This window comes from Mangifera indica, unplaced genomic scaffold (genome assembly GCF_011075055.1).
Source record: "Mangifera indica cultivar Alphonso unplaced genomic scaffold, CATAS_Mindica_2.1 Un_0067, whole genome shotgun sequence".
In the NCBI taxonomy this organism is placed as follows: Eukaryota; Viridiplantae; Streptophyta; class Magnoliopsida; order Sapindales; family Anacardiaceae; genus Mangifera; species Mangifera indica.
In genome coordinates this window covers 114,933-129,197 of record NW_025401159.1, presented here as the reverse complement: position 1 = coordinate 129,197, position 14,265 = coordinate 114,933, and the positions used below count along the sequence as shown (strand labels likewise).

Genomic DNA, 14,265 nt, shown 5'->3' with positions numbered 1-14,265 from the left:
AGATGTTTGAGTTTTTCTCTAAAATGAACAACAGCCTAAAAGCACAGCATGCTGGAAAACAAAGGCAGGCAATAATTTACTCAGAAAGCCACTGCATATACCAAAAAACAAGCAACCAAATTTTACTGCTACTGAAGAGGTTCTCTACTGAATCTTCCTGCACATAGACGGTGAAACTACAACATGCAAACCAGTATCGCAAAGGCAACTAGTATTTGTTACATAAATATTTACAGAAAAACCCAGTAAAACAAAGAAGTGACTTTAACTCAACCTTTTCCATTCAGGGAAACTCGCCAAAAGAACCTATACTTTTGGTACTAAAGCAGGGCCAGGGTAAAGTGTTGAGATAGAAAAACAAATACATGTAAAAGCAAGCAGTAAGAGTAGAAGAGGTGATGGAAAAGGAAAGCCAAAGGCAAAGCCACCACTGTGTTCAAAACTTCTGAGAAGAAGGTTGGGCAACTCCTACCAATCTCTAAAGACCTTTTGGAAGCTAGAACCATAAATTTATACACCACTTTAATCAACATGCTTCATCAGAATCGGTTTTGTTGGTTCATTGGGTCCTGCACAGCCATCCTCTCTGAGACATCAGCCAGTGATTTAAGATTACACCTGATCAAAGCCTGAACGAAATAACATGTCTCATCCCTGGTGTTTCCCTCTGGCACGTCCACAAGAAATGACTCGATCACCAGTGTTCCAGGTCTCCCATCAATAATCTCCGGATGGACAGTCATGATTGAAGAATAATTCTACAAATTTAATAAACAAGAAGAAAACCCATCAAGAAAACAATTAACTCATAGCTATATATTCTATGGCATGGCAATTTTCAACCTCCCTTAAAGCCACAACGTTTAATCCAGAGCCCAAAATTATTTATTTATAAACGATTTACTCATAAATCAAACTGGTTCAACTCACAAGAAGGTACTCTGTGAAACGTTAGAGAGAAATAGCTGAAAGGAATAGTAAGTATACCCTCAGCCTGTGATCACCACCAACAATCTTGATTTGAAGAATGTGCTCTTCATCATCAAGAAGTTCCAGCCTTTCAGTGCTGGTTGTAGCAGGAAGCCCGGACCTAACGTTAACTTCTCTAACGCTTCCGATACCAAGGTCCCCATTCACAACACATCTACTAACAAATGGCTTGTACCTCTGCGGCTGATCAAATCGCCTAACTAAAGACCACACCTGCTCAATTCATCATATGTTACTTACCAAAATTGCTTTATCATTAATCAACTAATTCAACAACATTAACTCCATTTTTTTGGGGCTTTAAATAGGAAAAAAGTAGAAGGAAAACAGCAAAGAGGACGAAAAAATTATAACAAAAATAGCCAAGCAATATAGACCAGAACCAAACAACAACAGATACTATAATGGAAATTTTAAGGTTAAAAGTTTTCTCCCTTTCTGTACTTTCGCAGCAACCAAACAGAAAAAAGAGAAGAAAACTTCAGTCAACCACCAAAAAGAACCGAAGAAAAAAATGATTAAACACAGAACTCCATAATTTCACGTGAAACAACCAATAACCAGAATAATTAAGTAAATTAAACGAAAATTAGAAAGAACTTAAAATATTTTTCAGATCCACGAAAACAAAGTCAAACATGCAAGAAAACGAAAGAAATCAAAGCTTGAGTTAATCGAAGAAAATTAAAAACAAGATTAAAAAAGATCTAATGGCAGCAAAGTAGTTACAAGATTAACAGGAGCTCTGATATGCTTAACAAGAGCTGAAGTGCACTGATTCTCTGTCGGCTCATGCCTGTGATGCCTCCGTATGTAATTCGCCTCCACAAGACCGTAAGCATCAGCACCGTTCATTTTGATCAGACACAGAGAGACAGTCTCGCTTAAAAACTGGAAATTATGAGAGTAAATTTCTAAATAAAGGAAAACAGAGATAAGCTTTCTAGCAGTTACAGAGGACTTGGTTCAAAGTAGTTCTTTCTACAACTAGCTTTGGTTTGGGTTAGGCAGGCTATCAAAAATCATAAATTACCGACAATATAATTTTTTTTAATATATTTTTTATAAATAAAAATATATTCTCCTCATCTCAAAGCGTGATCCTCGTGGGCCCCCACCCTTAAAAATACACGTTACTTATCCTTTCCTTTTGATCCGTTTTGAAATAAATATTTCCATTATTTTGTACGAATAAGAAGACAATTATTTTGTTACAATGACAAAAATGTCCTTACAAGTATCAAGTAGTTTTAATATTAAATAAGGATTAAAAAAATATTATACAACTGCTTTCATGTTCTTGTGTGCCGTGCATGTCAGAATTTCAGGTGGTGCTCTTCAGCCATATCCAATTCAACCCCTCCACTCCACTCCAATTTTATTGCTTGAAGAAACAGGTTTTAATATTTAATTCAAGTTGACGTAAACGGTAATTAGAGTTCCAGGTGTCACCTTCTTGATATCCCTTGAATTTCTTGATTGTAATTGGACCACGTTAGCTCAAATCAAATCATCGCCACATTTTCAATCATTTAATTTCCATCACCCGTCCACTCACCCGTTTTTGTCATCTTTCCACCATTTCCCTTGGTTGAATTTTTTTATTTTAAGAATTCAAAAGGCCAAAGGAATATTCTCCCCTTAAGTATGGTGATTTCGCAGTTTTCTTTTACTAATTTTAAAAACCTTGTTTATCTACCAACAGATAAAAAAAATAAATCGGATATATTAGTTATATATTTTTTTTTTAAATCTTAAAAATTAATAATTTTTTTTAATCTAAATTTTTAAAAATAATATTTTTTTTGTAAAATTTTTAAATTTTCAGATTAAATTTTTTGACGACAATCAACAATTTCTAGACAACGTCATTGATGACAAAACTGAGGAAGACAAGAAGGAGCACGATCGAAAGAAAGAGATGTCAGAGAGGAAGGACCATTGTTTGGAAATCATCGATTTTCATCGAAAAATTCAATTGAAAGTTTAAAAATCCTAAAGGAAAAATATTATTTTTGAAAACTTGGGTTAGGAAAAATTATTAATTTTTAGGGTTTAGAAGAAAAATAAAATCAAATTTAAGTATATTTTTAATATTACAGATAAAATGATGATTTTACCCTTGAAACTGTTAATTTTAACCATCTGTCAAATAGGTAAATGAAATTTTTAAAATTAATAGAGAGAAACTTAAAAAATCAGCATACTTTGAGTGGAAAGTAGTCCTTTGGGCAACTCAAAAAAATAAAAATGATCCAAAAAATATAATCTATTATAAGAATTTCCAAATGATCATATCATATCCAACGTAGGGCAATTGTGACCGTATATATTTGTGAGAATACAGTCCCCCAATCCCTCCCTCCATCACCACACACCACCGCACACCCCCACCACCCCCCCGCGTGTTAGTATGTTTTTAAAATCATATTCATAGAATTTGAAAAATCAAAAATTTTACTCATAGACTAATTAACTTCTATTAAAAAAATAAAGATAAAATCATCATTTTATTAATAATATTAAAAAATATTAAATTTATTATGTTTTCCCTCCACAGTTTTAAAAACTAACAACTTTACTTTTGTCTAAAGTTTTCTAACTTTCAAAAATAACATTTTTTTCTCTCTAAAACTTAAGGTTTATTTTTTAGAGGCTTTCCAACCACCCGAAAAAACGTTTCAACCTATCACCTCACTAGCCACCCTTCATCTCTCCGAAGATTCCAAATGATGCAACGAAGACAAGTCTTCATTGACTCCTTCAATTAGTCTAAAATCGATGAAGACTTTGTCAATTCAGACGAATCGAAATGTCTTCGTCGCTTCTTCTTGCACCAGAGAGTGAAGATATGGTGGCCAAAGATGTTAGATTGAAGCGTTGTCGCCTTTAGAGAGAAAAATATTACTTTAAAAAGTTAGAAAATTTTAGACATAGATAAAGTTGTTAGTTTTTTAAAATGTGAGAGAGAAAAGGGAGAAGGACTATTTCTCACCAAGCTTTTGATGCGTTCTCAAAATGTCACACACGCCAGATGAAAATCCAGTTTTTTCACCCATGAGCCGTTAATGTGGATGGTTTCTGTTTGCATAAGGGTAAAATGTCCATTTTACCCTTGTTAGATGAAATGACAAAAATACCCCTCTGCAAAATTCATCCCAAAATTGATGTGAGGGTTTTCCTTCACCCCCCTTAGGTTTTAGAAACTAACATTTCACCTTACCTAAAGTTTTTAAACTTTGAAAACTAACATTTTCACCCCCAAACCTAGGGTTTCCAAATTTTTCAAAAAAACAGTCGCCCCCCATAACTTTCAAAACTAGCAGTTTCACCCCCATTCTTCAACTTCATCTCCCGGCGTCGTCTCCGGCGTAGTCACCTGCCTCCTCCTTCTCCTGGTGCGACGGCGGTGGTGGCCGAAGAAGGAAGAGACGGAAATCTCCTTCTCCTGGTGCACGGTGCGACAAAGAGACGGAGATCTCTTCGTCGCACAATGCGACGAAGAGACAGAGATCTCTTCGTCGCACCACCGTGCGACGAAGAGGTCTCTCTTCGCCGCTCCACCCAGACGACGAAGGATGACTCTTCGTCGTCCTTCATCGCTCGTCGCGTCATCCAGACGCTACGACGAAGCGTCGTCCTTCGTCTGTTCTTCTAGATTTGGACGACGAAGGGTCATCCTTTGTAGTCGGAGATCTCCCATCGATCGATTGCAGCGGCCGTCGGTGGTGGCCGGAGAAGGAAGCAAACCCTGGGAGGTGAAATTAAACTTTTCAAACTTTGAGGATGGGTTAGTTATTACTTTTTAAAACCTGAAGGGGGAAATGGTAAAATTTTAAAGTTTTAATGTTTTAAATAGTAAATGACAATTTTGCTCCTGTTCCTAACTGAAAAAATGGACGGCAGTTTGGTCATGGGTGGGAAAACTGGATTTTCATCTGGTGTGGGTGGCATTTTGAAAACGCATCAAAAGTTGGGTGGGAAATAGTCCTTCTCTCGAGAGAAAACGTAAGGAATTTTATATATTTTTTTAATGAATGAAATGACGATTTTATCGTTATTTCTTTTAACAAAAATTAACTTATAGATAAAACTTTGGTTTTTTAACTGCCAAAGGACTTATTCCCACCCAAACTATGTTGTTTTTTCAAGTTTCTCCTCATTAACTTTGAAAATTTTATTTACCCACCCATGACTGTTTAAATTTGTTAGTTTTAAGAGTAAAATCATTATTTTATATTTAATATTAAAAATAAACTTAAAATTGATTTCATTTTTCCCCATAAACCCTAACAACTAACAATTTTTTTCAAACCCAAGTTTTTAAAAACTGTATTTTCCCCATAGAGTTTCCAAACTTTTAGATCTAATGTTTTTGGTGATGACCAACAATTTCCAAACATTGTCTCTTTCTCTCCAACATATCCTTCTTTCGACAGTGCTCCTTCTAACACCGTGAGGTGTCATCGTCGACGAAGATGCATTCTTCATCAACGAAGACACATCTTCATCTCTGAAGAAGACAAGTCGTCTTTATTGATGACGACATCTTATGGCATTGAAAGGAGGATAGGTCAAAGAGGAAAAGACAGTGCCTAGAGATCTTTGATCATCATAAAAAAAAATTGGATCTAAAAATTTGGAAACTCTAAGGGAAAAATATAGTTTTTGAAAACTTAGATTGAAAAAAATTGTTAATTTGTAGAGTTTAGAAGAAAATATAATATAACTAATAGATTCGATTAATTTTAATTATCTATAGATAGATAAATATAATTTTTAAAATTAGCAAAAAAAAAAAGTTTAAAAATCAGCATACTCTGGGGGGAATAAGTTGTTTGGCCTTTTTTAGACCTTACCTACATAGCTTTGAAAATGTGGGGTGGGGTTTTCGGGGAATCGTCCTTTGGCCAATAGAGAATCACTTTTTATACGCTTTATTTTGGCAGCACCTTCTTTGGGAATGAGTTGGGTTAGGTAAGCTCCAAATTATGGGGCGTCTTGAGAAAAGTTTGCGAGGTCTTAAAGTTCAAAGTAAAGAATAAGAGAAGCAATGGCATCATGTTCCTGTGAATTTTATAAAAGACAAATTCTGTACAGTGCACGAGTTTGTCTTTTCCTGCCACATTCAAAGCTCTGATGCACTTGCACTATAGAGCCGGACCGAGTCGAGGATAAGTTTGTACAGTCAAAGTATTATTTATTTATTTATGGTTGATGGGCTATCTCCTATGCAAATTTAGTTACATTTTTTATATTATATCGTAGAATTTAAAATTTTAAAATTTTAATTTATAATATAATTAGAATTAGAATTATTTATTAAAAATAGAAATAAAATTACTATTTTATTAATAATATTAAAAAATATAAAATTTATTATATATTTTTTAAAATTTTAAAAACTAATAACTTTATTTTTGTTTAAAATTTTTTAATTTTGAAAAATCTTTTTTTTTTTAATTTCTTCTTCATCCCTTCAGCCATCATTTTTGACACTGACAATCTCTTATGTCTATTTTAAATTATTAGTTAACACATATGAAGCAATTTGAAATAGATCTCTTCATCAGAGATAAAGAGAGATCTATTCTATGTTATTTCTCATGCATGGGCTAAAAATTTATAATAGAGAGAGAAAGTTGTCAACACCGAAGATAGTGATCAAAGAGAAAATAAAAAAACCTAAGGTTTGAAAGAAAATATTATTTTTTGAAGTTAAAAAGTTTTAAATAGGAATGCAATGTTATTTTTAAATTATAAGAGATAAAATGTAATAAATTTTATATTTTTTAATATTATTAATAAAATAATAATTTTATCTTTATTTTTATAAAAAAATTAATTTAATTAATAAATAAGACTTTAAATTTTTTAAAGCTTATGAATACAACTTAAAAAACATAACTAAATTTCAATGGAAAATACTACTCTGACCTTTATTTAACGTGGTTTCTTGCTATTATTATTATTATTTTCATTATTATATTGTTTCAAGTGTGAAGGCGTTTCTGGATCTTTCCCTAGAATATCAAGGTTGTCACTTGTTACTCGGTTATTTTCATATACACCAACTTTATGATATCATCTTGTATCAAAATAAAATTAAGTCAAAATAAAGTTTGAGGAATTTGTTTAAGTTATTTTATTTTAATATTTAAATAAAATAACATTTAACTTATTATTTAAATAAGTTATTAGTTAACACATATGAAGCAACTTGAAATATATCTCTTTATCAGAGATAAAGAGAGATCTATTCTATGTTATTTCTCATGCATGGGCTAAAAATTTATAATAGAGAGAGAAAGTTGTCAACACCGAAGATAGTGATCAAAGAGAAAATAAAAAAACCTAAGGTTTGAAAGAAAATATTATTTTTTGAAGTTAAAAAGTTTTAAATAGGAGTGCAATGTTATTTTTAAATTATAAGAGATAAAATGTAATAAATTTTATATTTTTTAATATTATTAATAAAATAATAATTTTATCTTTATTTTTAATAAAAAAATTAATTTAATTAATAAATAAGACTTTAAATTTTTTAAAGCTTATGAATACAACTTAAAAAACATAACTAAATTTCGATGGAAAATACTACTCTGACCTTTATTTAACGTGGTTTCTTGCTATTATTATTATTATTTTCATTATTATATTGTTTCAAGTGTGAAGGTGTTTCTGGATCTTTCCCTAGAATATCAAGGTTGTTACTTGTTACTTGGTTATTTTCATATACACCAACTTCATGATATCATCTTGTATCAAAATAAAATTAAGTCAAAATAAAGTTTGAGAAATTTGTTTAAGTTAATCGTGTCAGTTTTAATAGTTAAATGTTATTTTATTTAAATATTAAAATAAATATATAATTAATAATTTTTTTGTTTTTAAAGTTTAAATTATTATAATAATATATTTGTTAAACTAAATTATAAAAATATGATAAGATATAAATGTTATTTTCAAAAATTTATTATGAGCAAATGAATTTTATAAATTATTATCAATAAAATTATATATATTTATTTTGAATATAAAATAAAATAACATTTAATTATATAAAAATTCATATAAATGTGTATATATATATTTAAAATAAATATACATAATATTATTCAATTATTATAACCATCTCATATATTTTTAAAATATTATTATAATTTTAATAATTAGTAACATGGTATTTTCACACTTAAGTTATTACATTTGTTCAATTTTTCATAAATATAATTATTACTTTTAAAATTATCAATAAATATAAAAAATTCTAAAACTTTTAAAAACACTCACAAACCCCTTAAATTTTTCTTTCACAACCTGGTAATTTCAAAATTTCAAAATTTACAAATTACCGTTAAACATACCATTATGCCATTGACACATCTATCAATATTTATACCAATAAATTATTATTTTTAGTTTTAATTGAATGTAATAAGGTAATTTTATAAAAAAAATTATAGATTTTATTAATAAATTTAATAAATATAAATGGGTGACAAATCCATTTTTTCAAACTTAAATAAGGACATCGTCATTTATAAAACATTGAGCGGCTCTAGAATTTCCGTTAATTATAGCATTAATTGAAGGCCAAATGCCCATGTCCCAGCCAAAGTTGGATGCAAACTAAATTTTGTAGTTGTTAATTATCAAAAATCTAAATATTTATTCATATATTAAATTATATTATTACTATTAAGAGTAAGATTATTATTTATTAAAATTGTTAAAAACTAAAAATCTATCACATTTCTTCTCTAAATTTAAAAACTAACAAATTTCTCTCTAACCAAAATTTAAAAAATCAACATTTTTCCTTAAGATTTTTGTTCTACTTCTCTTACGACAACTCCACCGGCTAACAATGTCATGGCTTGGTAGTGAGACGAAATGCAATCACTCAAGAGTCGGACGAACTATTATCGCTCGACAACTTACAGAACTAAAGCGTTGTCCCTCATGAGCACGACAAATATTTGTCTTCAGACAGAGACACTGATCTTGAGCGTCTCCAAATCTTCATCGTTGTCATGCTTTGTGGGTTATCATGTTGCGTTAATGCCTACAATCATTAGTTGTCAATTAGAGAAGAGAATAGGTGGAAAGCTTGACTGTCAACTGACAGAGTTGTCATTGGAGAAGGAAACAAAAATCCTAGAGGAAAATATTTATTTTTTAAACTTTGAGTGGAAATAAATTTATTAGATTTTTAAACTTAAGTGAGAAATGTGATAAATTTTTAATTTTTTAAATATTTTAATAAATAATACTTTTATCATCAATAATAATAGTAAATTTAAATAAGAAGGTGATTTATTTAAATTTTTGATAATTAATAGATAAAGAGAAGCTTGCATTAAACTTAGAGTGGGACATAGTTGTTTGGCCTTAATTGAAATGAATCGAATATATCTAGAAGTAATATAATATAAAAAATCTTATATTTGATGCGAAGTGTACGTTAGGTGTAGTGCCGTCATTTCAAACATTGATTTTAGTTCAAATCCTGGCAGGTGTCCAATAAAATGAAAAAGAAAAAGCAAATATAAAGTTCAATCAGATTCAGATGCTCAAGTATTGGAAGTCCACTCAAATCATCTCACTTGGCTTGGACCAAGAGAGATTCGTTAACTAACATGGCCACCAATGCTATGCCAAAGGAAGACATAAATGGAGCAATAAGAATCCACATGAAAATAATGTTATTGGGTGATTTTATTTAGGCCAAAACTCTTGTTCCTGTCTAAGATGTAGTATAATTTTAAATTTTTATTTTTTAATTTTTAAAAATTTAAATATCTATGTATAAATAATTTTTTGTTAAAAATTTTAAGTAAAGTTAAAGGTATGATAGTCATTTAATAAAAAAAATTAAAAAAACTAAACTTTTATCATATTTTCTTTTTTTAATTTAAAAATCTCATAATTTTTCTTTTATATTTAAAAAATAGCTATTTCCACCTTAGGTTTTTTCTTTTCCTGTGACTCACTCTTTTTGGTTGACCTTACCTTTTTCTTCTCCCTCACATGCATCTCTCTTTGCTCTGATTTTGTCTTCGTTAGAGACGAAGACTATCATCTCCATGTCTGATGAATAATGGAAGGAGACAACCAATTGAGAGAGAAAAAGAAGGGAATGTTAGTTGATAACTTGAAAGAAATCATCGTTAAAGAAGAAAAACCTAGGAGAGAAACAACCACTTTTCAAACTTTGAAAAAAAAAATTTGAGAGAGAAAATTATGAGATTTTTTAATCGAAGGGAAAAATATAATAACTATTTAATTTTTTAATTATTTATTAAATGACAATTTACCCTTAAGTTTAACTAAGATTTTTAATAAAAAGGATATTTTCATAATTAGGGTTTTCTCATTTTCATAATTAAGCAAGTTTTCTCATTTTCATATCCTTTTCTGTGCATAAGTGAGCAGCCCCTGAACCATCACAATCTTCCTTTTATGGGAGTATTTTACGTTTAAGACATTCATTATAAAATCATAAAATTGAAGGTTTAAAGAAAATTTTGATGAAAAATAATATACGTAGACGTGTCAATTGGGCCGAGTTAGCTCAAAACTTGAAAAAAGAGTCTGACACAAAATGACTCCGATCTATTATTGTTGCAATCAAGGTGGACCTACTAATGGTGATGATTTAAAAAAAAATTAAAAAAAATACATTTTAAAGAAAATTATCGGACCAAACCATGGGTCTTATATTTTTATCGTATCAGCCCGATTAAGTATTAAGTCTGCCCGATTCATAGGGCTAGTAGGCCGTGCTGGCACTGGCCCGCCTGCCGCCCCTACATGCGCTGATGGATAACGATTATCCAAACTTGTGGAGTTGGACTTTTCTCGAAGCAAGCCGAAAATTTTCTATTATTGTCTGAACATATAAAATTTTCACTCAGCTCACAGATTTTGCTTTGGTAAAATCAGAGCTTATCTTTATATCCGAACGTTGTCGTATTAATTCCGCAACCAACAACTAAAGTTACATCAAGAGATTCGTGTCACTTGATAAGTCGATAATGGTTAGGCCTCATAATTTGAAAAGACTAAAGTTTGTTACCTGTGACAAAGCCAAATTAAATTAAAATGTTTATTATATATTACGATATGACTGAATTATTTAATAAATATTATATTAATAAAATAATATAGAATTACTAAAACAAGATGATGGGGTTTTGAATTTTGAATAGTAAATTTGATCTGACATAAAATATTGAAAAGAATAATATTATATATATTATTTTAAGCATATAAATATGTATTTTAAATTTTTTTTTATTTTTAATTCAAAATTATTAAATCATTTGATAAAATAAATTAAATATATACTTAAAATAAATATATATAATTTTATTATATCAAAAATTACAAACACAATTTGAACAAAGTAATATATATGTATAGATAAAGTGGAATTTGAATTGAATTTGTTTGTTAGTTTGGTTCAAACAAGTTCAAAATAAGCTTAAACTTAAAATTTTTTACTACCGAATTCGATCTTAAGTTTAGAGGGTGTTTGACTTACTAGGCTCATGAGTCTTAAAAAATTAAATTAAAATAAACTAAAATAATGTTATTTTAACTAATACATATAAAAATATATTTTTTAATTGGTTTTTTTGTTTAACTATAATATCAAACTAAATTCAATTTGAGTTTGACTTGACACTATAGAGGAGCTCAAATTAAACTCTAGCTCGACTCCTTTCATACTAAATCATATTTGTACTAGCTTGGAGAGAATTTATTAAACTCGAACCAACGATCAAATTCAAATTATTAAAACAGAATTGAAATTGAGCTATTCTAAACTCAAACTCTAATTAAATTCAACACCTACCTTACCCACAAATGATGTTCCCGATTTGCTTACCTCAGAATGCATAATCATGAGTTTATAATATAAAATTAATGCGGAATTCATACCTAACATATTGTTTTCAATTTTTTAATCTTGCTTAAGGATCATATTTAAAGTCGCTTTGGTATCATTCATAATGTAAATTCTTTTAAGGAATTCCATCTAAACCCTACTCATATTGGACAATCAATTATGATAGGCATTTTTGATAGCCCAATAAACGTTCCATTCAACCCAAAAAAATTCTTGGGCCAAAACAGTGCACGTATGCCCAGTCCATTACAAAAGACGAGGAAGCAAAGCATTGAGACATGAGAAACACGTGTGAAGTAATTTCCAGGCAGGCGACGGAAGAATGACATGGCACGTGTTCAATAAAGAGATTCGGTGAAGTGAAGGCGAGGGAGGGTGGAATCTTCTTTCAGAAAACGTGGCAAGTGTTTAAAACGGGAAAAGATGCACGAGGTGGGCGTAGGTTCCATTTGTATCGTATTTCGTAACGCCACTGGAATTGGCGGGAAAGCAAAACAAAAGGTATTATATATATATATATATATATATATATATATATATATATATAAAATATTATATATAACATTTTTTATATAAATAATGATATATTATAATATATTATTAAATAATAAATAATAAAAAATAAAAAATAAAAAAAATTTAATTATATAATAATATATTATTATTTATACATAAAAATTATATATCTAATATTATTACTGTACACATACGCCACCAAGCTTGCAAAATGTGTAAGCCTAACAGCTCTCACTCGATGCAACCACACATTTGGCCACTCACCACCTCCTTAAAAATCCCATAATTGCATAAAGATCTTTTTTACCCGTCTTTTAACTTCCCTTAAATCTCCCCACAAATTTTATATAATCACCGTTAGTTCATTGTTAATATATATTTTTTAAAGAGAAAAATAAAATTTCAAATTTCAACATGAATACATTTATTTTTTAATAACTTAAAAAATAAAAAAGGAGTCAATTAAAATAAAATAGCAACTATTAAACTGATATTAAAATAAAAATCAATTTATAAAACATTAGGGGCATTCATGTCAAAGAAAAACACATATAAAGGTGATAACGTTTATAGAACATCCACGTGATTAGACTCTTTAGTACAAGGGCACTTTCTCAGTGATTCTTTGAATAGATTTCTTTCTCTTGTATATATCAGCATTATTCATATCTCACCAAAGAGAGAAAGAAACTATTCTCAATTTTTAAACCTTAGCTGTAACATTTACAACCAATTGCACTACACATACAAACAACGCCTTACAAAATCGTTCTCTCTACACCTCTTCTTCTACATTCTAATTGTCGCCTGGCTTGGTATGTAACTTCATTGTTAATTTTTTGAAATGTCGAGGCACTGTTTTTTGGTAGATTTCATTGATTGGATAATTGAGTGAGTTATAATTTAACTTTCCCTTTGAATGCCTGGAAGGAATAACAGCAAGAATGCTTGAATATTCAAGGTACTTTTTGATTCTCTGCAAAGTTCTTACGGTTTTTTAGAGTTAGAATTACTTATTAAGCTCAACATTAGTAGTTTTTGTTTAATTATCCAAATTAGGGCTTAAAATGGCTACAATTAATCAGGTAGGATTTCCAATTGGTCCAGATGCAAATGGAAACAGGCCCGGGCCCAATCTCACGTTGTTCCTCCACCGTTCTGTCACTGGGTTTAGCTGAGTGCTACGACACATTAATATATTTAAAAGGGTTATCAATATTTACGGAGCTTTTTATTTAAATAACATCGATCCCAAGCTTTTCACATTTTCGATAATTTCAAGAGACGAAATGATCAAATTTAATAAATGTAATTATGTGACCACGACCACATGCCTTTCGACGGTCACACCTTCTTGTCTTTATTAAATCTTCGGTACACTCGTGGGGTTTGTATAATAATCTAATTTTTGTAATTTGTGACAAATATGGTTGAGGACGGACATTTTAAAGACGGGGGAGATACTTAGATTCGGAACTCTAACTTGCAAGGTAAAAGCCTCGAGCCTCCCATTAAGATCAACCGCGTCAAAATTTTGAAAGCTTTTAAGACAAATTTCGTTACAAAACTTTTTAACCGTCTGGACTGACCATGTCTGCATTTGTCCGTTTGTGAAGGCCAAAGTACTTGTTCTTATGGCTTTTTTTAAAATAAAATTTTATTAAAAAACCTAGTTAAAATTTAAAATAAAACTGTTATTTAATAAAAATTTAAAAAATATAAAATTTATTAAATTTTTTTTCTGAATTTTAAAAATTGATAATTATTTTGTTTAAAATTTTTAAACTTTTAAAAGTAACATTTTATTCTCACCTCACTTCAAACTTATGGTTTTTTTCATA

General features: G+C 29.8%; 1 protein-coding gene across 1 annotated transcript; it reads right to left on the bottom strand.

The window, feature by feature from the left end:
- Positions 1–98: 98 nt before the first annotated feature.
- On the bottom strand, positions 99–2,035 carry LOC123207260 (abscisic acid receptor PYL9-like). The gene is made up of 3 exons (XM_044624614.1): positions 1,720–2,035; positions 988–1,203; positions 99–758 (listed from the first exon to the last, which is right to left on the bottom strand). The coding sequence occupies exons 1-3, from the start codon at positions 1,843–1,845 to the stop codon at positions 540–542; spliced, it is 561 nt and encodes a 186-aa protein (XP_044480549.1). The 5' UTR covers positions 1,846–2,035; the 3' UTR covers positions 99–539.
- Positions 2,036–14,265: the final 12,230 nt, after the last annotated feature.